Source organism: Sceloporus occidentalis, unplaced genomic scaffold (genome assembly GCF_023333645.1).
Source record: "Sceloporus occidentalis isolate IW3139 unplaced genomic scaffold, rSceOcc1.0.p SCAF_6, whole genome shotgun sequence".
In the NCBI taxonomy this organism is placed as follows: domain Eukaryota; kingdom Metazoa; phylum Chordata; class Lepidosauria; order Squamata; family Phrynosomatidae; genus Sceloporus; species Sceloporus occidentalis.
Genome location: NW_028316986.1, coordinates 93,498,216 through 93,521,184, shown reverse-complemented (window position 1 = coordinate 93,521,184; position 22,969 = coordinate 93,498,216). Strand labels below are relative to the sequence as shown.

General features: G+C 41.1%; 1 protein-coding gene across 9 annotated transcripts in view; it reads left to right on the top strand.

Annotated features, from left to right (window-relative positions):
* Positions 1–22,969, top strand: part of L3MBTL3 (L3MBTL histone methyl-lysine binding protein 3) — a 114,761-nt gene that overhangs the window by 30,281 nt on the left and 61,511 nt on the right. For 8 of the 9 annotated variants that reach the window (XM_089530401.1, XM_089530392.1, XM_089530397.1 and 5 more), the window contains exons 2-8: positions 1,947–2,058; positions 8,853–8,964; positions 11,718–11,901; positions 13,637–13,769; positions 15,846–15,930; positions 17,209–17,300; positions 18,662–18,766. In XM_089530401.1, the coding sequence (XP_089386527.1) occupies positions 1,957–2,058; positions 8,853–8,964; positions 11,718–11,901; positions 13,637–13,769; positions 15,846–15,930; positions 17,209–17,300; positions 18,662–18,766 (813 nt within the window). In that variant the 5' untranslated portion in view covers positions 1,947–1,956. The remainder of the gene's footprint in view (positions 1–1,946; positions 2,059–8,852; positions 8,965–11,717; positions 11,902–13,636; positions 13,770–15,845; positions 15,931–17,208; positions 17,301–18,661; positions 18,767–22,969) is intronic. The other variant, XM_089530399.1, reaches the window with a different exon arrangement.

The window sequence follows — 22,969 nt, the reverse complement described above, 5'->3', positions numbered from 1 at the left end:
ATGCGCCCAAGGGTTTACCAGTTAATACTAACATTCTCCATGTGTTCTGTTTTTTGCTGATACTTCTTGTAAGAGTTGCAGAGCAATAGCATCTGAAAATCATTAAATTAGCAGGATCTAGTGACCACATGCCACATTTTGTGTAAGCACCATGTATTTGTAAGCTCTTTATTGTCACTTGAAGATTAGTGGACAGTTTAGAACAGCATTTCATAAACAAAATTGTCAGACACTCACCTATATGTGAATTGCTTTAGATCAATACATAGAGCTGATGAAATCCCAGCCATATATAAAATTCAACAGTTACTTAGCTCTTTCTATGTTCTTAGGTTAAACATAAAGGATCCTTGTTAAGTATGAAACAAGTAAAGAACAACATAGTGGTTTCATATGAACTGAGATGGAAATTACTTTTAGATGTTGTACCGGATATGTTTCACTTAAAGTTAAAGACAGATTTGAGTAGTTCACGGATTCATTTTTCAACAAAGCCATCAGCCATTGTTGTTTTTGTTTGTTTCAGTACTCGGTGATGCGCTTAAAACTTGAATAGCATATAGCGAAGCTATTGCAATCCTGTATACTAGCCTTCCCCAAACTGGTGCTCTTCAGAGGTTCCAGACTACAACTAATTTAAACCGGTACTACTGTATTTTCCGGCGTATAAGACGACTGGGTGTATAAGACGACCCCCAACTTTTCCAGTTAAAATATAGTTTGGGATATACTTACCATATAAGACTACCCGTCTTCCAACGCACACCAAATAAAAATTATGTCAGATTTGATTTCAATATGGTAATTTTAATTCAAATACTTATGACATGCAGGTACTTAGCAGGAGAACTTGTTGTATACAAAGCCTGGTTGGATTGGTCAGCTCTCCCTGCTTGCCCAACCCTCCCTGTCTCCAAGACTATCAGAGAGGTAGTGCAAACACAGCTCTTTTTCCATACCTCAGGTGTCCTGGACACCTGCAGCTTGCTTCGCCCTTCACTTACACCTTCCAGGTGAGACACCCCCTCACCTCGTCATCAGGACCACATTAAGTCATTTCTTTCCACGAATCCTAGTGAGTGGATTTTCTTCTACTGTACTTGTACAGCGCCGCCCTTACTGCTTTCATACGGTCGCCGCATACAGTGGGGATGCAGCCGCGGCCGTTTTTGATCTCCCCCCACCATATGCGGCAACCGCAGATTCTCCCAGTCTGGCTTGGAAGTTTCAGCACCTGCCCTATAAGACAACACCAGGCTTATAAGACGACCCCTGACTTTTGAGAAGATTTTCCTGGGTTAAAAAGTAGTCTTACACGCCAGAAAATATAGTATTTTTACAAGGACTGGCAGGAGTTGTAGGCCAAGGTCTAAATCCAGTAGCAAGTTCCATTGACAGTTCATCTGTTGAATTCCCTGCTCACTTTGGAAGTCAAGACATGAATAAATCGCATTAATTTAGTATGTGTACTTTGTTTGCAATTAGAATTAGGATTTAGTCCCAAAACATCTGGAATGCATCAGACTGGGGACACAACTACACATGCATACTGGAAGTATCTCCCAACTCAATATGGTGGTGAAAAGGTTATTATGTATAAGGTGATTATGCTTAGTAGAATGATATCCCCTCCTGTATTCTGTTTTAAGACTCTCATGACAAGGTAGAATTTGTGGCTTCAATACTCAGCCAGATTTTTTCCCTTCATTCCAGCTTACTAGTCTGCTCAGTATGCAGTGTAATGAGTTCTGGAGAGCTTGTTGCAGTTACATTTGCATTGGTCCTAAGAAGACATCATCAAACTCTGTATACTTGCATGGGTTATTATATTGTGGGGCTGGCAAAGTAACTTGAAAATCATGGGGACTATAGTGCATTGGAAGAGGTGTCATAGTATGAAATTAGATTAGGATTTTTTTCTTATTGCCTATCTTTTTATTTTACAGTAAATGCACAATGAATGAACCAGCATCTAGTGGAAATGGACAAGACTTTGATGTATTTAGTGTAATGGACTGGAAGGATGGAATTGGTACCTTGCCTGGAAGTGATCTAAAGGTAATATTTTTGTAATTTCAAATGTGTTTTAAAAAGCCAGAGGCCTGGCAAAATTACTTTAGAGTACAATTCCCAGAGTATTGAGCCAGCATTGCTGGATTTGAAGTTCAAAAAAGTAACTTTGGCCCCATACAGACAGACCAAAATAAAGCTGCTTCGGGCCACTTTGGAGGTATGCTGTTTAAATGATGCATGCATCCTAAGAGTCCAGAAGCCATGCCAAAGCCAGACTCCAGTCCTAAGGACTGGAGCACAGCTTGGGTGTGGCTTCTGGCCTCTTAAAATGTGTGTGTCGTTTAAACAGCATATCTCCAAAGTGGCCCGAAGCAGCTTTAATTTGGCCTGTCTGTACAGGCCCTTTGCCAAGCTCTGGTAGAGACATATATAGAAGAGAACCAGTGATGTGGATTTTCCAGGGGGGAAATAGTAGAATTTGGGGTTGGGGGATGGAATATTTTGCAATGCTCTAAATAACATTATTTGATTTATCAATTTTGTTTTAAATATTTTAATCAAACACATTCAAAGCTTTATATGGAAATTACTCTAGTGGAATATTTCATTTTTGGTTCCCCTTTGCCAGTGCTTGTCAATACTTGTTGCCTTAAAAGAGTAACTAGAACATCATGTCCTATATTGAGCTCACCCAACTTGATTGATTGCATTACAACAGCCCGTTTGTGTGTGTGTGTGTGTGTGTGTGGGTAGTTGGAAAATTTTCTGTGGAATAATATAGCATTGGAAAATTTTCCACTCCATATGTCTAGATGGATAGAACAACAATGTGATATTGCATAAAAGCAAGTATTTGTTTTTTTTAAGGGATTTTATTGGCCTACTGAGAACACCCTGTTTTCAGTCGCCACCAACCTCCTGCTTGGGACCAAATCAGCTGCCTGCTTTGGGAGCATACCGTCTGGTCGCCACATTCCTGAGCAGCCATATGCTGCTCCTTCTAGGCTTTCTGCTTTGGCCCAGTGTGATGAAAATAGGCATGCAGGTTCCATTTCCTCCAAAACTGAGCAGATTCAGCGTTCCAAGTGCCGTAGTAGGGTTGCCATAATTGTCCACTAAAACCAGGGACAAAATGTGGAACAAAATCTAGACCAAACTGTAGGACAACTGCAGGACAAAACTCAGCCCAAAATGTAGGACATTTAAGAAGAAGGGAGGACCTTAAATGTCCTACATTTTGGGCTGAGTATGGCAACCCTACTATGATACAAATAGAAAAAACTGTCAGATTCCCCACCAAAGCTAATGCAGCTGCAACTAGATGGAGTATTTACATCTCATGCAAATACTACACTCCTAATCCAAAAGAGAAAGTACAGCATTGGAGTGGAAAATCATGGCTAATGGAAGGAAATCAGAGTGCTGCACTAAACAGTCTCTAGTTTCTGTGATGAAGATGTCCGCTATCCTACTGGACTGGCTATATTGACCTTCCTGGTTGAGAGTATCTTGCCAGGCATGCCTCTCCAGAACCTCAGAAAAAATGCATTTTGGACAGCCAAGGAAGTAGAAGTCCTGTATCAGTCCTGATAGCATTGGTGAGACAAGGTAATTTATGCCTACTGAAGTAATTCTTCCCGAGCTGGATGATAATATCATATGGATAATCTTGGGTGCCATTATACAGCACCATCTGCAGTTTCTCCTATAGCTATACCTGTCACTCCTTCTTAGTGAGGCTAATTCCTTGAGGTCAAGATGTGATCCCCATTCAGTTGATGAAGTACAGATTCTCACTTAATAGACAATGATATGGTCACAGATCAATACAGATATTAAGTTCAAAACTGAAACTAAAGAGAAAACAAGCAGCTGTTGTAGCCTGGTTGAATAGCCCCCTAGAAAAGAAATAGTGTTGAAGAGAGCCATTCCACAATGGTTATTTCTTAGTAGTAGTAGATACATGCATTGACATTCCCATGCTTTGATTTTTTTCCTTCCAAAATTTAAAAAAAAAGACTAGAGATTACATTTCTTGTTTTTAATATTCAGTGTTGTGTTATTTTTAGTAAGTAATTTCATACTTCGCCTTGAGCAATTTTTTCAGTTTGAAGGTTGTCTGCAAGAAAATTGCAATTGTTACATACTCATTCATTATCCAGATTTGTTTTTAACATTGTATTTTGTGGTTTGTTTCAAAATGCAAATTATTAATCAAATGCACAAAGAGGTGAAAATAAAATGAAAACTAGCAAATCAGACTGGCTTATAGTTTGATAGATACAGTAACTGTAGACTAGCAAGGGGATTCAAGGTTTGGAACTTTTCCATTTTGCAAGCTAAGCAGCATGTTCAACTCAGAAACACTTCAGTGGTTTACAATTGCTTTGCACTGTTTAGAGGACTAGAAGAGTTGATATCTCCTAAACTGAAGAGCATATATAAATGTGCTGTGCTTTTTTGAATCACTCTTTGAATCACGGGTGCACACAATCTCTAGTACTTCTAGATTCAAATGCTTCCAACAAATTGGGCAAGCTGTAGTAATTTAAAATTGCTTCCTGGTACAGTTTGAGTATATGGAATATTTATGCCTTGTGTTTTTCTCAAGTGCCATATCTTCAAAGTAGAATTACAAGTAGGCCTCCTATATAGTCATTGCATACAAACAAATCAATGTATTAACTGCAACAATCATTGCAAAAATAGATACATCCAGGAAGTTTATTTAGGAGCAATACATGGGGAAGTTAATGGCATGGCAAAGGTAGTTAGAGACAAATTTACCATCCAAACTGTTTGTTATCAATGACAAATGGCTTAATTTATTCCACTTTTGTCTCTTTAAAATATTGTCAATGCAGTATCATTTGCAAATGATAATCCACTGGTATTGTCTAATGGGGGGCATGTAGGCTTTAGGCTACTTGGATCTACTTTGTTTATTTTTTTAAGAATAAAGCCCCACTAAACAGAGCCAAATGCAAAAGACATGAACTTAGAATTAAATAAAGACGTAGCAGTGTTAGTCTGCATCAGTACTCAGAGAGATATTGTAGTACTGTATCTTTGAGACTGAGAGAAAGAAGTTTGTAGCAAAAGCTTTTGTAGACTGAGCCTGCTTCATTAGATGCATGGAGTGACGTTCTTATGGACAGACCTTAACCAAAATGCTAGGGACAGAAGTGTTTTGGATTTGGATTTTTTCATATGTTGAATATTTTCATATATATAATGAGATAACTTAGAGATGGGATCCATTTCTAAACATTAAATTCATTTATGTTTCATATATTCGTTATACACATAACCTGAAGGTAATTTTATACACAATATTTTTAATGATTTTGTTTGTGAAACAAAAGTTTGTGTGCAAAAGTGTCACTATCTGAGCCACCCAAGTGGACAGTTTTGGATTTTGGAATTTTTCAGATTTCAAAATTTCGGATAACGGAGACTCAACCTGTATTCTCATTACTAATGTTTGATTTATGTCCATTTATTCTCTGATGCATAGACTGGCCTGTTTGCCCAATGCCATGGGTCATTTCATTAGATCCTCTGATGATATTTGCTGAATAGATGCGTGTGCAGATTCCTGTCTTTTGATCTGTTCTGTAATATATTACTCCTGAGTAAGAGTCTTGCCTTGTTGATTTTTTTTGGTTTCATATGGTGGGTACTATAGCTTGTTGGCTGTTGGCTGTAATTTCATGAGTGACATACCTGTCTTGTGGGTCTGAGCAGATGAAATTGTATTGGAGGGCTTGGCTGTAAACTATGGATTTGGTAGATTGTTCAGAGTGGAAACTGGAGGTATGTATGTGTAGCAATCTTTCTTCCCAATTTTGTTCCCCAACAACCATAATTAAAACTAAATCTGTCACATCATTAACATACATATAAGTTTTAAATTTCTGTTACTGTTCACAGAAACATAATCACTCATGGACATAAATGTCTGTCCATAAGCACTTTTCCATGCTTCTGATGAAGTAGACTCTGACCTTGTCTATATAAATATTAAATACCCTGAACTCCCCCCAGGCTCTCTGCTTCGTGTTTACACAATGCAGGCTCATGACACCCAGATCCAGTTTGAGGTTTCTACCCTCGAACCCTCATTTGCTTATCTCACCTTTTGGTGCAGGTTTTCTGGTCTCTTTGTGGCAGTGATGGCACCTGCACTCACGTGGTCATGAGCTGCCTGTCTCTGTAGGTGCGTCACTCTGAGGTCGGAATAAGGCACCTAGCATTGTCAATACGGCTGGACCCTTCATTTTGGCCTCAAATTGACATGCCCACAGTGGGCAGCTTAGGACCATGCAGTTGCTGCCATTTCATTGATTCAAAGAGACCTGAGCTGCCCACTGGTTGGGCATCTCGTTCTGGCCTCAGAGTGATGCACCCACACCAAGGGTATCAGGCTGCTTGGTATTGCAAGAGTGAAGGCAGCAGCATCACTGTAAAGCAGGTAAGGGGCGAATTCAGGGCCAGAATAATCTCACTCCAGGGACACCTTGTTGAATTTTAGAAGGTGTAGATGAACCCTCAGTCTGAGAAAGCTTATACAGTGGACCCTTGTTATACGCTGGGGTTTGGTTCCAAGATCCCCCATGTATAACAAAATCCGTGTATGCTCAAGTCCCATTAAATATAATGACATAGCAAAATGGTGTCCCTAATAAAAATGGAAAATCAAGGTAAATTTATACTTTTTTGGAACATTTTCAGACCGTGTATGCTTAAATCCGTGTATAAAAAATCCGTGTATAAGAAGGGCCAACTGTACTACAAACTTCTTTGTCTGAGTTAGTTTCAGAGGTGCTACAATATTCTTTGCATACTTAGAATTTAAAAAATGGTGCAAGAATTGTTTCAATTGTCAGCACTGAGCTAAGATTACAGTCCTTATACAGAAACATTCAATACTGTGTTTCCATTAATTTTAGCAATATAATTCAGTGTGAGGTATGAAGTAGGTTGGTGTCATTAGCTGCTGCTTTTTCTGTCTCAACATATGCTGTCTTCTGCTTTACATCTATCCAGACAATTAACCCACAGCCAGCCACTGTGAGGCAAGTTAAACCATAACTGTATATTAGAGAACTAAACAATGTCAACTTAAAAAGGATTTAAAAGAGTGGTAAGACAAGTGGTAAGAAAACAAAAGGGGCCGAGAATATCAGGAGATAAGCAGAAAGAAAAAAACTGAGGGGAACCAGACCAGAAAGGGAAGATCTGCTAGGGACAGCCAATCAAACATCAAAAAGTTGCTAACAGTTTGGTACACAAAGAGCAACATCATTATAATGACATCTTAGAGCAATCAGACATATTAGAGCAGTGCCCATTTAGGCAGAACATTTGCTGTTGTTTCCATCAAAAATCCTTGTTGATCTACTACTAATCACCCAGAGATCCACCAGGAGATGTTGAGATCTACTTTCTATCCATTTCTGGCCTGATGAGTGCCTCTACAACTGATCTGAAGACACAAATCCACTGATTTATTTCTGGGGTTAGCATGAGAAGAGTGGGATGAAGAAAATGAATTGTAGTATGTCACAGCGTCGCTTTTAAACAAGGAGAGAAAGTGGAGATAGAAAAGGAAATGACATGAGGGGATCTGGATTTACAAAATAATTGAGAAATATAATTCCTCATTATTTTCTGTTACCTTTTAGTTCATAAAAATAATTCACAGACACATACAGTTTTCTGAACAGGAGTCTTTCTCTGTATTGTGCACATGTATGTGTGTGTGTATACATACGCATGCCTACTCTGAAGTAAATCTTGGGGGCATACTCCCTGAAAAGTGTACACAGAAGTACAGTAAAAGTGATAATAAATACTAATTGTCAAAGAGCATTAGGATATGGCATTTTTTGTTGACTGGTGATTATTTGCTGACTGGTGATTAATGAGCCATTGTGGAATAGTGGTTTGAGTATTAGACTACAATTCTGGAGATGAGGGTTCAGTTGTCCACTCAGCCATAGAAACCCATTCACCTTGGGTGAGTGACTTGCTCTCATCCCCAGAAAATCCTGTGATAGCTTTGCCTTAGGATCACAATAGGTCGGACTTGAAGGCCCACAACAACAGTTATTTCCATCTGCCCACACATTCTGTGGATACTTGTTACATCCAACCCCACATAGTGTCCGGTGTGTAAGAACATATTCCAATGACAAACGGATTTCATGTGGATTTTGCTGGCATCCTCAGTTAGAATCCAATGTCAATGTTTCCCTTAAAACATATTTTCATTGGAACTACATGGTTTGGTTTTATAATGACCACTAGATGGTAGTGGTGTGCTACTTTTTTCCATTATACAATTTGTTTTACTTAACTTACTGCCTTTTAATTGTACACAATTTTCTTTTTCTGTATTCTTATATCTCTTTATGCCTCAGTATTAAATTGGGATTGGAATCTAAAAGACTAGGCACTCGATTCAGCTTCCCAAAAGCTGTCCTTGATCCCCAGTGTATTTGCACTGTGTGATGCACCTCAGCTGCACCCTCTGATGGGTGAACAGACAGGAGGAAGCAGCATATGATATCATGCAGGAAAACGTCTTATATGCTGGCCTAAAGGTGGTGATTGGCCAGCTATTTCTCAATTCAGAATGTATTCTGAGTATAGCTGTAATGGAAAGCACAGGGACTGGTAAGAGAACTTGTTAGGATTTCTTGCAAAAATGTGTGATGAGTACAGAAGTAATTAGGAAGTCAGAAGCTACTATATATGCATAACATACAAAAAAAAAACCTAATTGGGCTACATTAAAAACAGCTTTTCTCTTCTCATTTTTACATTAAAATCAGTTTCGTGTGAATGAATTTGGTGCCCTGGAAGTGATCACTGATGAAACAGAGATGGAAAGTGTTAAGAAGGCCTCAGCTACCACAACCTGGATGGTGCCCACTGCTCAAGATGGTCAGAACTTTGATTTAATTGTTTTTGTACAATTATCACACAGTCATAGAAAAGTCAAGTTATTTATTTGTGTGGGTAAGAATACAGTTTATTTAAACACAAACTCTTCAGTGCAGTCCATTAATTTCTAGTCATGCATGGTTCAGTTCAGAGAACTAACATGGTATAGTGATTTGAATGTTGGACTAGGACTCCAGGAGACCAGTGTTTGAATCATGGAAGCGAAGCACACAGGCAGAAAGAAGTGGCTTCTGGCCACTTTGGAGGCATGCCAATTAGACACATGCCTCCAAAGCAGCTGGAAGCTGTGCCGAGGCTGCACTCCGGTCTTTGGACAAGAGCAAAAAGGAGCTGGGATAATCTGGCTCCTGGAAGCACCAGTCAGCCCCAGCAAACACAGCCCAACTTGGAAGCAGGCCATGCAGTTGGTGGGATTCGGACTGGACTAGATTCGGGCCGTTCTTTCCTGCCTGTTTATTCCAGCCTATGGTAACTGAATGGATAACCTTGAACAAGTTAAACTCTTTCAGCCTCAAATGAAGGCAGTGGCAAACCTCTGAATAAATTTTGCAAGAAAATTCTAGGGTAAGGTCATCATAATTTGGAGTTGGCTTTGGAAGCACATAACAATAATAATGGGTTATTTCTAAATAAATGGAATGTACACAGGTTTGGTGGTACAAACTACATGTTAGGATATTTTCTAAAAAAAAACCCAGTAGCATTATGATGGTGGTGGGTGTATTCAGTAAAACTTCAGGTCCATGTTAAGTGGCAAAGGAGATGCTGCAGTCGCGATCAAACTTTTCTCCCCCTCCCATGTGCTCTTTAAAGTTACAGAAAACCTGCTCTTGCTACCAGTCAAAGCTTTCTATCCAATGTAAATAGTTGGTGTGTGTATCATATTTTCACCAGAACAGTAATCCCTTTGGCGGGACACAAACCGCCGCTTTGCGGCGCTTCCCCGCCGCCACCGTCGTTTGCTCCACGCGGGAGCTGCAGCAGCCAAACCGCGCGGCTCCCGCGCGGAGCAAAAAAGAAGCTCCATTTTGGAGCTTCTTTTTGCGGCGCTTCTATGATGTCGCGAGGCGCCTGGCGCGGACTCGCGACGTCATAGGCGCCGCGACACGTCTGGACGCTATGCGTCCAGTACGTAAAGATGGCAGCGCCCATGTAGAAGGGGCGCCGCCATCTTGTACGTATAGGATACGTACTAGGGTTAGGGGGGTGCGGAAGCACCGCCCCTTCCTAACCCTAGTACGTATCCTATACGTACTATATGGCGGTTTGTATCCCGCCTTTCTCTGCAAACTGTGGTTCCAAACCTGACCAGAGTGCCTGTTAATTATTGTTTTGTCTTTAAGTCACATTAAATTAAATAGCAATGAATCAACAGGATTCATATCAAAAGCTAGAGACTGCTTTGAGAATTACTGTTTGTATGCGCCATGTAGATTACTGTTTGTTGACAAGTATAACTTACCGTTCACAAGTCTATAGCATGGAATAATAGGTCACTATTTGAAGAAAATGTGAAGATCAGTTGTATTGGACGTCAGCTCCCAGAATCCCAGAGTATTGGCCAAAATGGCTGTATGTTCTGAGAGGTGAAATGCAAAATACTTGGAGGATCAGAGATTGGGAATCATTGGTGTAAAGAAATGCTGAGAAAACAATTCTGCAGTTTGATTAACATTCTAATTTCTCCAATATATGTATCATGGCCGCATATTAGTGTGCCTTAGAAAGCCCTTTAGAATACACTACTGTCTTGAAAATCAGATGGTAGTGTACTTTGTTATGACAGTGCTGCATTAGACTATGATTTGGACATGTGGTCAGATCCAGGCATGTTGTTTAGTTCACAGGGAAAGCAGAGATCCTGTAGAATTTCCGATTTTTAAAATCTCTCCAGTCCCTTGCACAGTGGTTTGGAAGGTCTCCCAACTCTCTAGAGCATTTTCTTTGGGTGAGGGCTGATACACACAGGCCACGAAACGCCCCCCCCCCTTGCTGCACAGCGTTGCCGCAGCAACCAAACAAGACGGCAACGATGCGCAGCAGGAAAGGAGCCGCCCAGAGCAGCTCCTTTTTTGCGGCGTCATTATTACTGACGCTTCTTCCATCCAGAGCAGTTTGGGCACTCAGGCTCCCACACATCATGGATGCGCACCCCATGTGGGCGGGGCTGTGCAATCATGGCAGTGCCTACATGTAGTAGGGCTCAGGAATGTGCAGTTGCTGCACTCTCCCAAGGCCTAGTTTTGGCCCCCTGACGGCGCTTCCCGTCCATCTGTACACTGCCTGAGAGGGCAAAAAAGGATGTAAGTGGAAAATGGATTCAGTGAGAATACATCTTCTCCTCCCCACAGTGAAAACTCTAGTGTTGAACTTTTACTCACCACCACTCTGAATCCAGCTCAATATATTTGATTAATTCTGTTCTAGAAGAAGGAAAGTTAGTTAACATTTTAATCATTACAGTTCTGAAATTTGCAAGCCATTTTATAAAAAATAATAAATATAAGTAGAATGGCTGTAATGCTGTTGACTGAGTTATCTTAACTAAATCCAATAATATTTCTGTAATTGAAAAGATAGCTGCTGCAAACCCTTGATCACTTTTTCATAGCAACACAAATGGGCAGAAGTGAGACTAGAAAGGCTTGGGAAATAAATGTATGCTGCATTGGCGTATTTTGCTTGTTATACATGATACACAACTATGTCTGCTATTTTTCACTTATACACAGTCCCAAAGACCCACTGCTCTTTCCACTATGTAGCCTTCTCAGAGAAGACAGATATACCATCAAATCTGAAGGAAGTAGATGGGCTTCATTTCTGTGAAAATTGTTTTCATCCTGGAACCACAGTGGAATTTGTAGCTGGAGACAGAGCTTGCAGCCCAAAGTGTGCCCATCAGATTAAAAACAGGTAAGCATTGCTGTAAAATGTGCAAAATAATATGACAGCAAGTGTAAATACTGTTGCAATATAAGAAACATTGAAGTAGCATGGGTGGAAAAAGCTCTTTTTGTGAAATCAGCTGATCTTAAAAATACAGTCCACATTGTATCTTTAAAGCCTGTTTATCACTGTTTTAGTTTTACTCTGGAGAGGAGAGAAATACAGTGATTGAAATCATTGAACATTTGTCAAGTGCTTCATACAGTATGGATGTTTGCTGTACACCTCATGAAAATAATGTTTTTCCAGTAATTATCAGTTCTTGCTTAGGAACCACTTACAACACAGTGCTAGGCATATCTAGTTAGGGGCAACCCCCTTTGTCCATTGTCAGTAATGGACTGTATGAAGTTGGAACAGATTGAAACATAATCCAGGCAAAGCAGAGGTGCTCCTGGTCAATTATAAGACAGATCAGGGAATAGGGATTCAGCCTGAGCTAGAATCTCAGGTTCATAGCTTTGGCTAGACTTGAGTTGATGTAACTTTGAAACAGCTTCCCTGGCTACTGTTCCATCTCTGGGCAATGAGGGAAAGACTTCTCAGTGGTTACTCCTAGACTGGACCTCTCTTCCATGGTAGGTCCAGTTAGCCTGCTCCTTGCTCTCTTCCTGCCAGCAAGTTAATACCTTTTTATTTAGGTTGATCGAAGAGGCTATTCAGAGCAGTGTGCTCTGTTTTTATATTTTATGTTTTAGTTATATTTTAAATGTTTTTAAACTGTTTTAACTAAGTGCTTTAAATAGAACTGGGGTTTAATTGTTATTTTAAAAAAAGTTGTGTAATAGTACATTTTTAGCTAAACTTTATTTTAAATTTTGTAAGCCACCTTAGGTTCCTTGATGGGAAAAGGGCAGGGTATAAATTAAATTAATAAATGAATAAGTAAATAAAATGGAAGTTGGACTTTGGGTGCATCTGTACTATAAAGATAATGCAGTTTGATGCTACTTTAAGTGTTGTAGCTCCATCCAATGGAATCCTGCAATTCGTAGTGGAAGAGAGTTGCTTTTGAAGACAAGGTCTTTAGCTTTCTCTGTCAAAAAGTGCTGGTGTTTCCCAAAACTGCAAATCCCCTAATTCTGTAGGATAGACCCATGGCAGTTCAAAATGGTGTCACACCACATTAATTCTACAATGTAGATGCACCCTATGTGTGTACAACAGTAGTCAATTTAGGAAGCTATTTTAAACAGGCATAGTCAGATTCTACCAACATCTTACTTTCCATGTTCCCTCACAGGAATGGACAGGGTTCTGGTTGTCGGTTCCTTAGGTTGCTTCCGCAGTGCAGAAATAATCCAGTTTGACACCATTTTAATTGTCAGGGCTAGAAGTTATGGAATTCTGGGATTTGTATTTATTGTGGCACCAGACCTCTCTGACAGAAGGGTAAATATCTCAATTAAACTGCAGTCCCCAGAAATCCATAGCATTGAGCCATGGCAGTTAAATACTGTAAATAAATAATAATAAATAAGTGGTGTTAAACTGGATTATTTCTGCAGTGCAGATGTAGCCTTCAAGATCTACCAATATACCTGCTACGTTCTGTCCACCCTGTTCTATAGGATGTCTCATATTTTTAGCACTTGTAATGGCTTTTCTTGGCTTGTATTTAAATTTCAGTTCTTGAAAGTCGTTATTTATTTTTATTTTTTGACGGTGGGAGAAATTAATGTCTCTGTAATTCTCTTTCTAGAGAGCAAAAGGAAGACAAAGACATATTAGAATTCAATGATGAAGACTCTTCTAAGAGCAATCAGAAAAGGAAAACCAAATTGCCTCCAAAGGCAGAATGTACGGAAGACAGAAACAAAAAGGAAAAGGAAATAGTTAGTATGGTTCATCTAAACAGGGTTATAGGTTAAAAGTATTTGCAGTTGCAACTGGATTTTTTTTAAAAGTTCTGTAATTGACACAGTTTGTACATTTTAAATGCGTCTGTCCTTTTTGAAGAGTATCATGAAATACCTAATTTTAGAACAAGCAAAATGTAAACAAAATTCCATCATCTAATTTGTAGTTAACTACTCACGGTCAGTTTCCCAGAGAAATTATGTCCACACTTGATCTAACCTTACTTCCTGTGATTAAGAGTGGTGATGTGCTGGGGAGAGTAGCACTCAAAAGAAGCTTCATACTTCATTGATTTGCACGCAAACTAATTTAAAAGTCCAAAATTTTAAAAAGAATATTTGAAGTAAATTAAATCGCAGAGTTTGTCTTTGATTTTAATTTAGTATCTTTTTCCCCACCCCATCAGCCACAGGCATCATATATTCAAGGAATAGATTGCAGCATTTTTAGATTGTCATATCATTGCATTTATATACTGTAAAGTGCCTAAAAGCCTAGGGAGTACAGATAACATTAAAAAATAGAAAGGCCTCATCTGATTATATTTAGTTACAAACATCTTTTTTTAAAAATGGACCAAAATTAGACATTTATCTTTTGGAAATAGTGAATGAAGTTCACAGTGGGCCCTCCACATTCACTGGGGTTAGCGGCATAGGACCCCCATGAAAGTAAGGAAAAAAAACCACACAAATAAAAACACTATTTTTAAAACCTGAGAGAATACTTCTCTAAGAATCTCTAGTCTGTGGCCAGCATCGGCCATAAGTTGACTGTAGAATTGTAAATCTACAAATGACTAGAAAAGTGGGCAATTTATATTGCAAGGATTTTTCATATCCTCAGAATTCTCCTTTCAGTCCACAAACATCAAAGCCACAAATGTGGAGGGATGACTGTATATGCCATGAGTGATGTTTGTGGAAAGTGCTCATTTCAGGAGCCACAATATTATTGTTATACAGTCGGCCCTTCTTATACGCAGATTTGCCATCTGTGGATTTGAGCATCCACGGATGGCAAACTGGGAAGTTGTCCCCAATGGCTGCGCACGTGCCATTGGAGACAGCTTCCTTCTCCTCCCCTCCTTTCCTCGCTTCCCTCCTCCCTTCCCTCCCTGCCTCCCTCCCTTCCCTCCCTCTTACTTACCTTTTGAACCTGGGAGGCCTCCGGCACGGCTGCTTGGCCTCCTTGCTGCTGCCGTCGCCGCTGAAGGGCCTGATGGCGGTGTTGGAGGCCAAGAGGCCCCTAGCACCGGCACCTGGCCCTTCCGTGGTGGCGGTGGCGAGGACACCTGGTGACGGTGTGGGAGGCCTTGAAGGCCTCTGGCGCTGCTGCGCTCCACCTCCTCTTCGCTGCCGCCATCACCGGGCTTTTCCTGCAGCATCAGCGAGGAGGCAGAGCGCAGCAGCGCCAGAGGCCTTCAAGGCCTCCCACTCTGCCATTCGGCCTCCTCGCCCACCGCTGCGTAAGGGCCAAGTGTCGGTGCTGGGGGCCTCTTGGCCTCCAACACCGCCATCGGGCCCTTCCGCGGAGGCGAGAAGGCCGAGGCTTGGCCACCGCCACCCGACTTTTCCCGCGGCAGCAAGGAGACCAAGCAGCCGCGCCAGAGGCCTCCCAGGCCCGAAAGGTAAGTAAGAGGGAGGGAGGCGAGGAGGGAAGGGAGGAGGGGAAGGGAGGCCAGGGACTTTTGTTCCCAGTGGTGGCACGCGTGCACTGGGAACAAATGGGACTTGAGCATACGTGGATTTTGGTATATACGGAGGGGTCCGGAACGGATCCCGTGTGTATACCAAGGGCCCAATGTATTTACTCCAAACAGCTTTTTTTTTGTAAGTGCATAGATCTTTAAGGTTTTAGTGTTTAAAACAGATCTAATAGATATGAAGTCCATGGGACTTACATTAGAATAAACATACATAGAGAGCCTTGGACATTTTACAAATTATGTGAGACAAATTGTTAGTCATGATTAAAATATTAAAAGGTTTAGAAAATCTGCTTTGTAAAGTTGTTTAAATTATTATTTATACTTTAATTTTGTGACTTAGGAAGAGAACCCTGAAGGAAGGATACTAAGAGTCTCTCAGAGAGCCACACGGAAGAGGAAAAGAGAGATGGCAATTTTAAAAGAGAGTAAGTTATTTGAGTAAGGGCTTGTACAGACCGCCCAAAAGGAATGGCTTTGTGCTGCCCTTGGATACGCAGGTTTGGGGATGCAGTAACTGGATGCCATGCCACCAACCCGCCGGGAAAAGAAGCCCCGAAAAGGAGCTTCTTTTGCCGGCGCTACATGAGTGCCATAAAAGGGTTGCATCGTGCCCTCATGACTCTCCCCATGCACGGCGCCATTCATGGCGTGCCCTGTGTAAGCAGTGGCGTGTGGTAGGGCTCGGGAGCATGCAGATGTTCCGCTCTACCGAGCCCTACCTTCGGCCCCAGGCTGGCACAAAGCTCCGGTCTGTACCAGGCCTATGTTAATATAATTTCAATGTAAAGTTTTCATCACTTTCTCAGAGGTCCATTACTTACCTTGTGAAAGCAAAATATGGTATTATGTCCAGGAAAGTTTTTGTATTTTGCAATGTAAAAGTCTGCAAAGCATTGCTCTCCACATACTTCTATTTTATTATTTGACTGAATAACTTCTCATATACACTGGCTTTGTTATACCATTCCACAGGGGAGCATTCAGTATAAATGAGATAAAGTTAATTAAATCTTTTGAATGCAAGCAAGGATTTATGTTAGCATATGTAAAGGTCATACTGATAGTGTTTGAAAGCATGCATTCCAAAAACAACAAGGAGACCTTGCTCTGTGTCTCCTGGGCGGTAGCAGCAGCCGGGGGGGGGGGGGGGGGTCAAATCTGAAACATATGCCAAAGTTAAGAAGAATAAAGAGAACCAGTAATTAAACAAAAAATGAGATACAGTCAGCCCTCCATATCCTCAGATTCTGCATCCACAGATTCAACCATCCACATCTTGAAAATATTTTAAAAAAATTAAAAATCCAAAAAGCAAACCTTGATTTTGCCATTTTATATAAGGGCTACCATTTTACTACACCATGGTATATAATGGGGCATCAGCATCCATGGATTTTGGTATCCACGAGGTGGGGCTGTAACCATATTAAGGAGCCACATGAAGTAGCAGAGTAGATGCATTGCATTAATAGCAGAGGAGGTATTGGAAGGGGGAAAATATGATTAGGAAGTATTGGTTAATTGAATAACTGTTTGGTGTGATAGGTAAGCAGCTGCACTAAGAACAATGGTAAATCAAATCATTAATATAAATAGTTAGCGTAGCTGCTACCATACCTTATATAATAAAGTAACTTGCCTAAATTACTTGCAAAGCTGTGAAACTATCTAATTTATTTAAATTTTTTAATTTGTAATCCCAGCTTTAATGTCAAAGGCAAAGAAAGCATGGACATGGCCCTCATACCTGGAAGAAGAGAAGGCTATAGCTGCACCTCCTAAGATTTTTAAAGAGGTATGCTGTTTCCTGATGTCCTAACAGACTTCTTCTTACAGGTAGCCTGGGTCATGTATTGTGGCAATTAATCATCTGAATCAGAGGTAGAAATCTGTGACCCTATACATATTGTTCTACTTCAAATCCCATCAGTCCAAGCATAGCAGAGGTAAAGAATGCTGTGAGTTGCAGTCCAGCAACATCTGGAGGGCCACATGATTCCTACCCCAGTCTAAATAGAAGATGTATTGGGGGGGAAAGATAAGAATCTCATGGTCATCTTGTTACTTACCTTCCTTATGAAACTTGACCACAGCTATCATTTGGGATAGAATCTGTTGGACTGCACGGACTTAACCAGAGATAGCAAGTTTTCGTTCTGCTTTAAACCACCCCCTCCTTGGCACTCTAAAACCTGCAGAAAGCTGGGAGACCCTCTGAGCCATTTGGCATGATTGAGGGATGCAGCGGTAGGGATGGTGTAGTAAAGTACCAATATCATTAGTGCTGGACACCAAAGTACAGTTTTGGATCTTTCTAATGGTATATGTTTCATGTGGGAAAAACAAAAGTGTTTGTTGGATTAATGTGTGTTGGACTGTTCTCATGGCTTACTCAGAGTAGATCTTGCCAGATAATATTCTTTCCTAGATAACTGCAGAAAAGTCAAGGCTTTTGAAGTGGTAGCATGAATATGGCACGGCCTTGTCACTGAATTATTTCATCCCTTCTCTATTGCTGTTTAAGTCAGCAACAGAAAACTGGTTTGTTTCAATAGGTTTTTAAAGACTGAAGTGGTTTCGGAATAGGCAACCTGACTAGTGTGATAAACATATAACCTACAGGGTGCCAACCAGTGAATGCTGCAATTGATATAATGATTAAGAAGTGTTAAAACTGACGGAGAAGGATGGTGGGGTTTGGCTTCTAAAGAGTAAGGATTGAGGCAAAGCTGAGCATAGATGCAGCTTACTCAGAACTTCTTAATCAAGGCTAAGAGTACTTCTGAATCATTCCAGCCTAATTTTTCTTGCAACTAGGATCTTTGCTTTTATCAGTTTTATCAGAATTCATTAATTCTTGTACATTTTCCAGGGACAAGCAAGTTCTAACAGAAATATAGAGACCTGTTAGTAAACTATTCCTGGAAAAGATTTATCATCCCATCATATTTTCATTTTTTTCATTTTATGTAGCTCCAGTATGTATTTCCCAACTTTCAATTTTCTAGATGTATATACTCATGGCTGGCTTTAAATAAATAAATACAGGATCTGTTCAAAGGAAGAACTGTGAGATCCATATTCCCTTGAAATACCTGCTCATGTTTCTGTGTTTTCATACAAAAATCAATTACAAAATCGGTATTTTACTCTCAGTATCAGTCCTTCCCATACAACAAAAATGGATTTAAAGTGGGAATGAAGCTAGAAGGAGTGGACCCGGAGCACCAGTCAATGTATTGTGTCCTTACAGTAGCTGAGGTGAGTACAGAACTATAATAAAAATAAGCTTTTAATAGAGGTGAATTTCAATTTGCAGTGTAAGAAAACATCCCCATTAAACAACTGAGAGTATGATAATGGGAAGAGGAAGGACTTAACAGTTAATAACAAAGATGAGCCAAACAGCATAAGGCCAGACACTTTTTTACATCAATATGCTGTTTCTGATAGGGGCCAACCAAATGCTTTTGAAAAGCCCACAAGGAGGACTTTTTCTTTCAGATACTGCCCCCTCCCTGATCTTAGGTGACTTTAACATCCACCTTGATGATCCCAAGAATTCCTCAACCTCTCGCTTCAGCTCTCTCTTAGCTTCACCACATTCCAACTCTCCAACCCATTCCCTTGGTCACTGTCTCGACTTAGTTCTCCCCGCCAAGTGTGTCGTGTCAGACTACTTGGCTTCTGATTTTCCACTATCTGACCATCACCTACTTTCCTTTACTCTTATCTACATCCCAGCTCCCTGTCATACCGTCCTCCGCCAGTTCCACGATCTTCATTCTCTTAACCTTAACCATCTCACTCAGTCTTTGGACTCATCCTTCGCTTCTCTTAATCTTGGGGACTCTGTTGACTCAGCGATGTCTTTATTGAATTCTACTCTCTCCTCGACTCTTGACAGCTTTGCCCCAGTATCCACGCGCGTGTCCTCCTCTTCCTCTACGACTAGGCCTCAGCCCTGGATCACTCCCATTGTTAGATTTCTCTGGTCCTGCTCCCGAGCAGCCGAACGTCTCTGGAGAAAGTCCAGGGAGTGGGCCGACTTTATCCACTATAAATTCATTATTTTATCTTTTTCACGCGCCCTGTCGATGGCAAAACAAGACTACTTTAAATCATTGATCTGCGCCAACGAGAGATGCCCGCAGCGTTTGTTCTCCTGTTTCAACACACTGTTAAAACCCTCTCCTCCCTCTGTCTCTCCATTATTTTCTCCCTCCGATTTTGCCAATTATTTCATTACAAAGATCACTACCATTCGTTCTGAGTTGACTCTTCTTGATCTGGCTCCCACCATTAATCTCCTCGCCCCTCCTACTAATAAACTCTCTGTGTTTCCTCCTGTTTCTTTGGAAGAACTCTCTTCACTGCTGAACTCATCCAAACCCACCACCTGCTCTCTTGATCCAATTCCTTCTCGTCTTCTAATCTCTATAGCCCCCTCTTTGTTACCCTCCCTCCTCTATATCTTTAATCTCTCCTTCTCTTTGGGTTCCTTCCCCTCAGTCTTCAAACATGCCTTAGTTTTCCCTATCCTGAAAAAACCCTCTCTTGACCCCTCTTCCTTGGCTAGCTATCGTCCAATCTCTCTTCTTCCTTTTCTCTCTAAGGTATTGGAATGAGTTGTCTACTCACGCTGTCTTGAGTTTCTTGAAACCAACTCCATTCTGGATCCCTTCCAGTCTGGTTTTCGCCCACGGCACTCCACAGAGACGGCCTTCACTAAGATCTCGAATGATCTTTTGCGGGCCAAGGCGAATGGCCTTTACTCTATCCTCGTCCTTCTTGATCTGTCTGCGGCCTTCGACACTGTGGACCACTGTCTCCTAATAGACGTACTTTCTGACCTTGGTTTTTCGGGCCTTGTTCTCGGTTGGTTCACATCTTACTTGTCAGATCGATCTTTTTCAGTGGTCTCGGGTGGTCAGACCTCATCTTCTGTCCCCTTATCTGTTGGAGTTCCTCAGGGCTCTGTTTTGGGTCCCCTTTTGTTCTCTTTATACAGTCGGCCCTTCTTATACACGGATTTTTTATACACGGATTTAAGCATACACGGTTTGAAAATGTTCCAAAAAAGTATAAATTTACCTTGATGTTCCATTTTTTATTAGGGACACCATTTTGCTATGTCATTATACTTAATGGGACTTGAGCATACACGGATTTTGTTATACACGGGGGATCTTGGAACCAAACCCCAGCGTATAACAAGGATCCACTGTACACACTCTCCCTTGGCAAACTTATCAGTTCTTTTGGTTTCTCCTACCATCTGTACGCCGATGATACCCAGCTGTACCTTTCCACCCCTAATCTTTCACCAGAGCTAGAGCAGCAAGTGTCATCCTGCTTAACAGCTGTCTCCCACTGGATGCACCATCGGCGTCTGAAGCTCAATATGTCCAAGACTGAGCTTCTTGTTTTCCGTCCTAACCCCCCCCCCCTTCACTATTCCTTTTCTATTTCCATCAATAACATCTCTATCCAGCCGGTCCAGGAAGCCCGTAGTCTTGGTTTCATCTTTGACTCATCTTTGTCATTTATCCCCCAGATCCAGACTACAGCCAAAGTTTGTAGATTTTTTCTCTATAATATCGCCAAAATCCGTACATATCTCTCAGCTTCTACCGCAAAAACACTGGTCCATGCCCTAGTGGTCTCACGACTAGGCTACTGTAACCTCCTCCTGGCAGGGCTTCCTCTCTCTCACCTCCACCCATTAATTTCTGTTCAGCATTCAGCTGCACACATTATTTCACTTGCTCGCCGTTATGATCATGTCTCCCCTCTGTTGTCTTCCCTTCACTGGCTTCCTCTTCCTTTCCACATCAGGTACAAACTTTTGCTACTCACTTTTAAAGCCCTGCATGGGCTGGCCCCTCTTTATTTAACTGATCTTCTCTCTCCCTACATCCCTACTCGCACTCTCCGCTCTGGTAGCCAAAGCCTCCTCTCTCAACCCAGGATTTTCTCTGTCCTGTCTCGGATCCGTCCCTTCTCTCTTGCTGCCCCTCATTCCTGGAACCTTCTTCCTCTGCATGCGTGGCTCATCACTTCCCTAACCAGCTTTAAGGCTGAGCTGAAAACCATATTGTTTAGGGAAGCGTTCTCAGGGAATTTGTGATTGTCATCTGGCTGTCTGATAATGTTTTGATGTGATGTGATCTGCTTTTATATTTGATGTTTTTAATTTGTCTTTTCTTTTCTACATGGTAATTTTATCTACTCCTCTATTTAATTGTTATTATCTTAAGAGTCTACGCCTTGGGCAGGCTTTTATATACTCCTTAATTTTACCGACTTTGTACAGCGCTGTGTATAATTACAGCGCTCCAGAAATAAAGTTTAATAATAATAATAATAATGACTTGAGGGCAAAAGTTCTCCTGATTGCCTTTGAATGGTATTCAGAGGCAAGCTCCCACTGATCCCCTATAAGCACTTAGCCCTAATGATGAGCAGCCTTATTCTTTGTTAATTTGTATAATTCCCCTTTAAAGACATATAAGGGCTGGGACAGATCAGCAGGAAGGGGCAGCTTGAAGCCATCCCCGAAGACACCTTGGGACCACTGCAAACACACATCACAGTCCTGAATGTGCCCTCCACTGCCAACCCAAATAGAAGCAGAAAGATCTGCTCTTATTTGGGCTGGGTTTGGGATGCCTTAGGCAGCCCCAGCAGAACTTCTGGGAGCTCCAATGCATCTTGAAACCACCCCCATATGGTTGGCTGGATGACTTCAGGGCATAATGGCGTACGGCATCAAACACGCCTGGAATTTGGGTTTTGCAGCCGGTCTGTTCTGACCTTCAGTTAAGGACAGCACTCTGTTGGTGGCTATTCCCATATTTGTACAGTGAATTCCCTAGTTTTAACTATTCATTGTGTTATTAGTGTCTGCCTTTTGTCTACCCTTCATTTAGCATCATTTGGTAACTCTTCTGTTACGAAAATGAAGAACAGATCTATCTATAGACAATAGTATCTGAAAGAAATACCTCTAGACCAGGGTTTGGTGTACTCTAGGGCCTGAGAGCCATATCTCCTGATTTTTGGCTTGTTACTTTGATCATTTCTTGGCCTCTTTGTTTCAGGACAGGGACTCACTTCAAGTAGTGTTAAATAGTCCTAGTAGATGGTACTTTTAAATTGTGCATGCATTTTGGCTCCAAAATAAATGTATTTGTTTGAAAAACGTTTAAGCGATATGCCTTTGGAGGATTAGTGCTGTTCTTCAGGCTGAACATCCTTGCTCTAGACCCAAATGCACATGTGAACTGCTGTGTATTCATACTGGGCTTTTTTCTCCCCACCCCCAATTTTATCTCACATTCCTCTTCAGCTTTTCATTAATTCTTTTTTCTGAATAGTTAAAGAAATTGTCACTCTGTGATAAACTGTACTGTTATATTTAGGAGTTCTTAATTCTGACTATCTGTGAAACGGATTGGAATT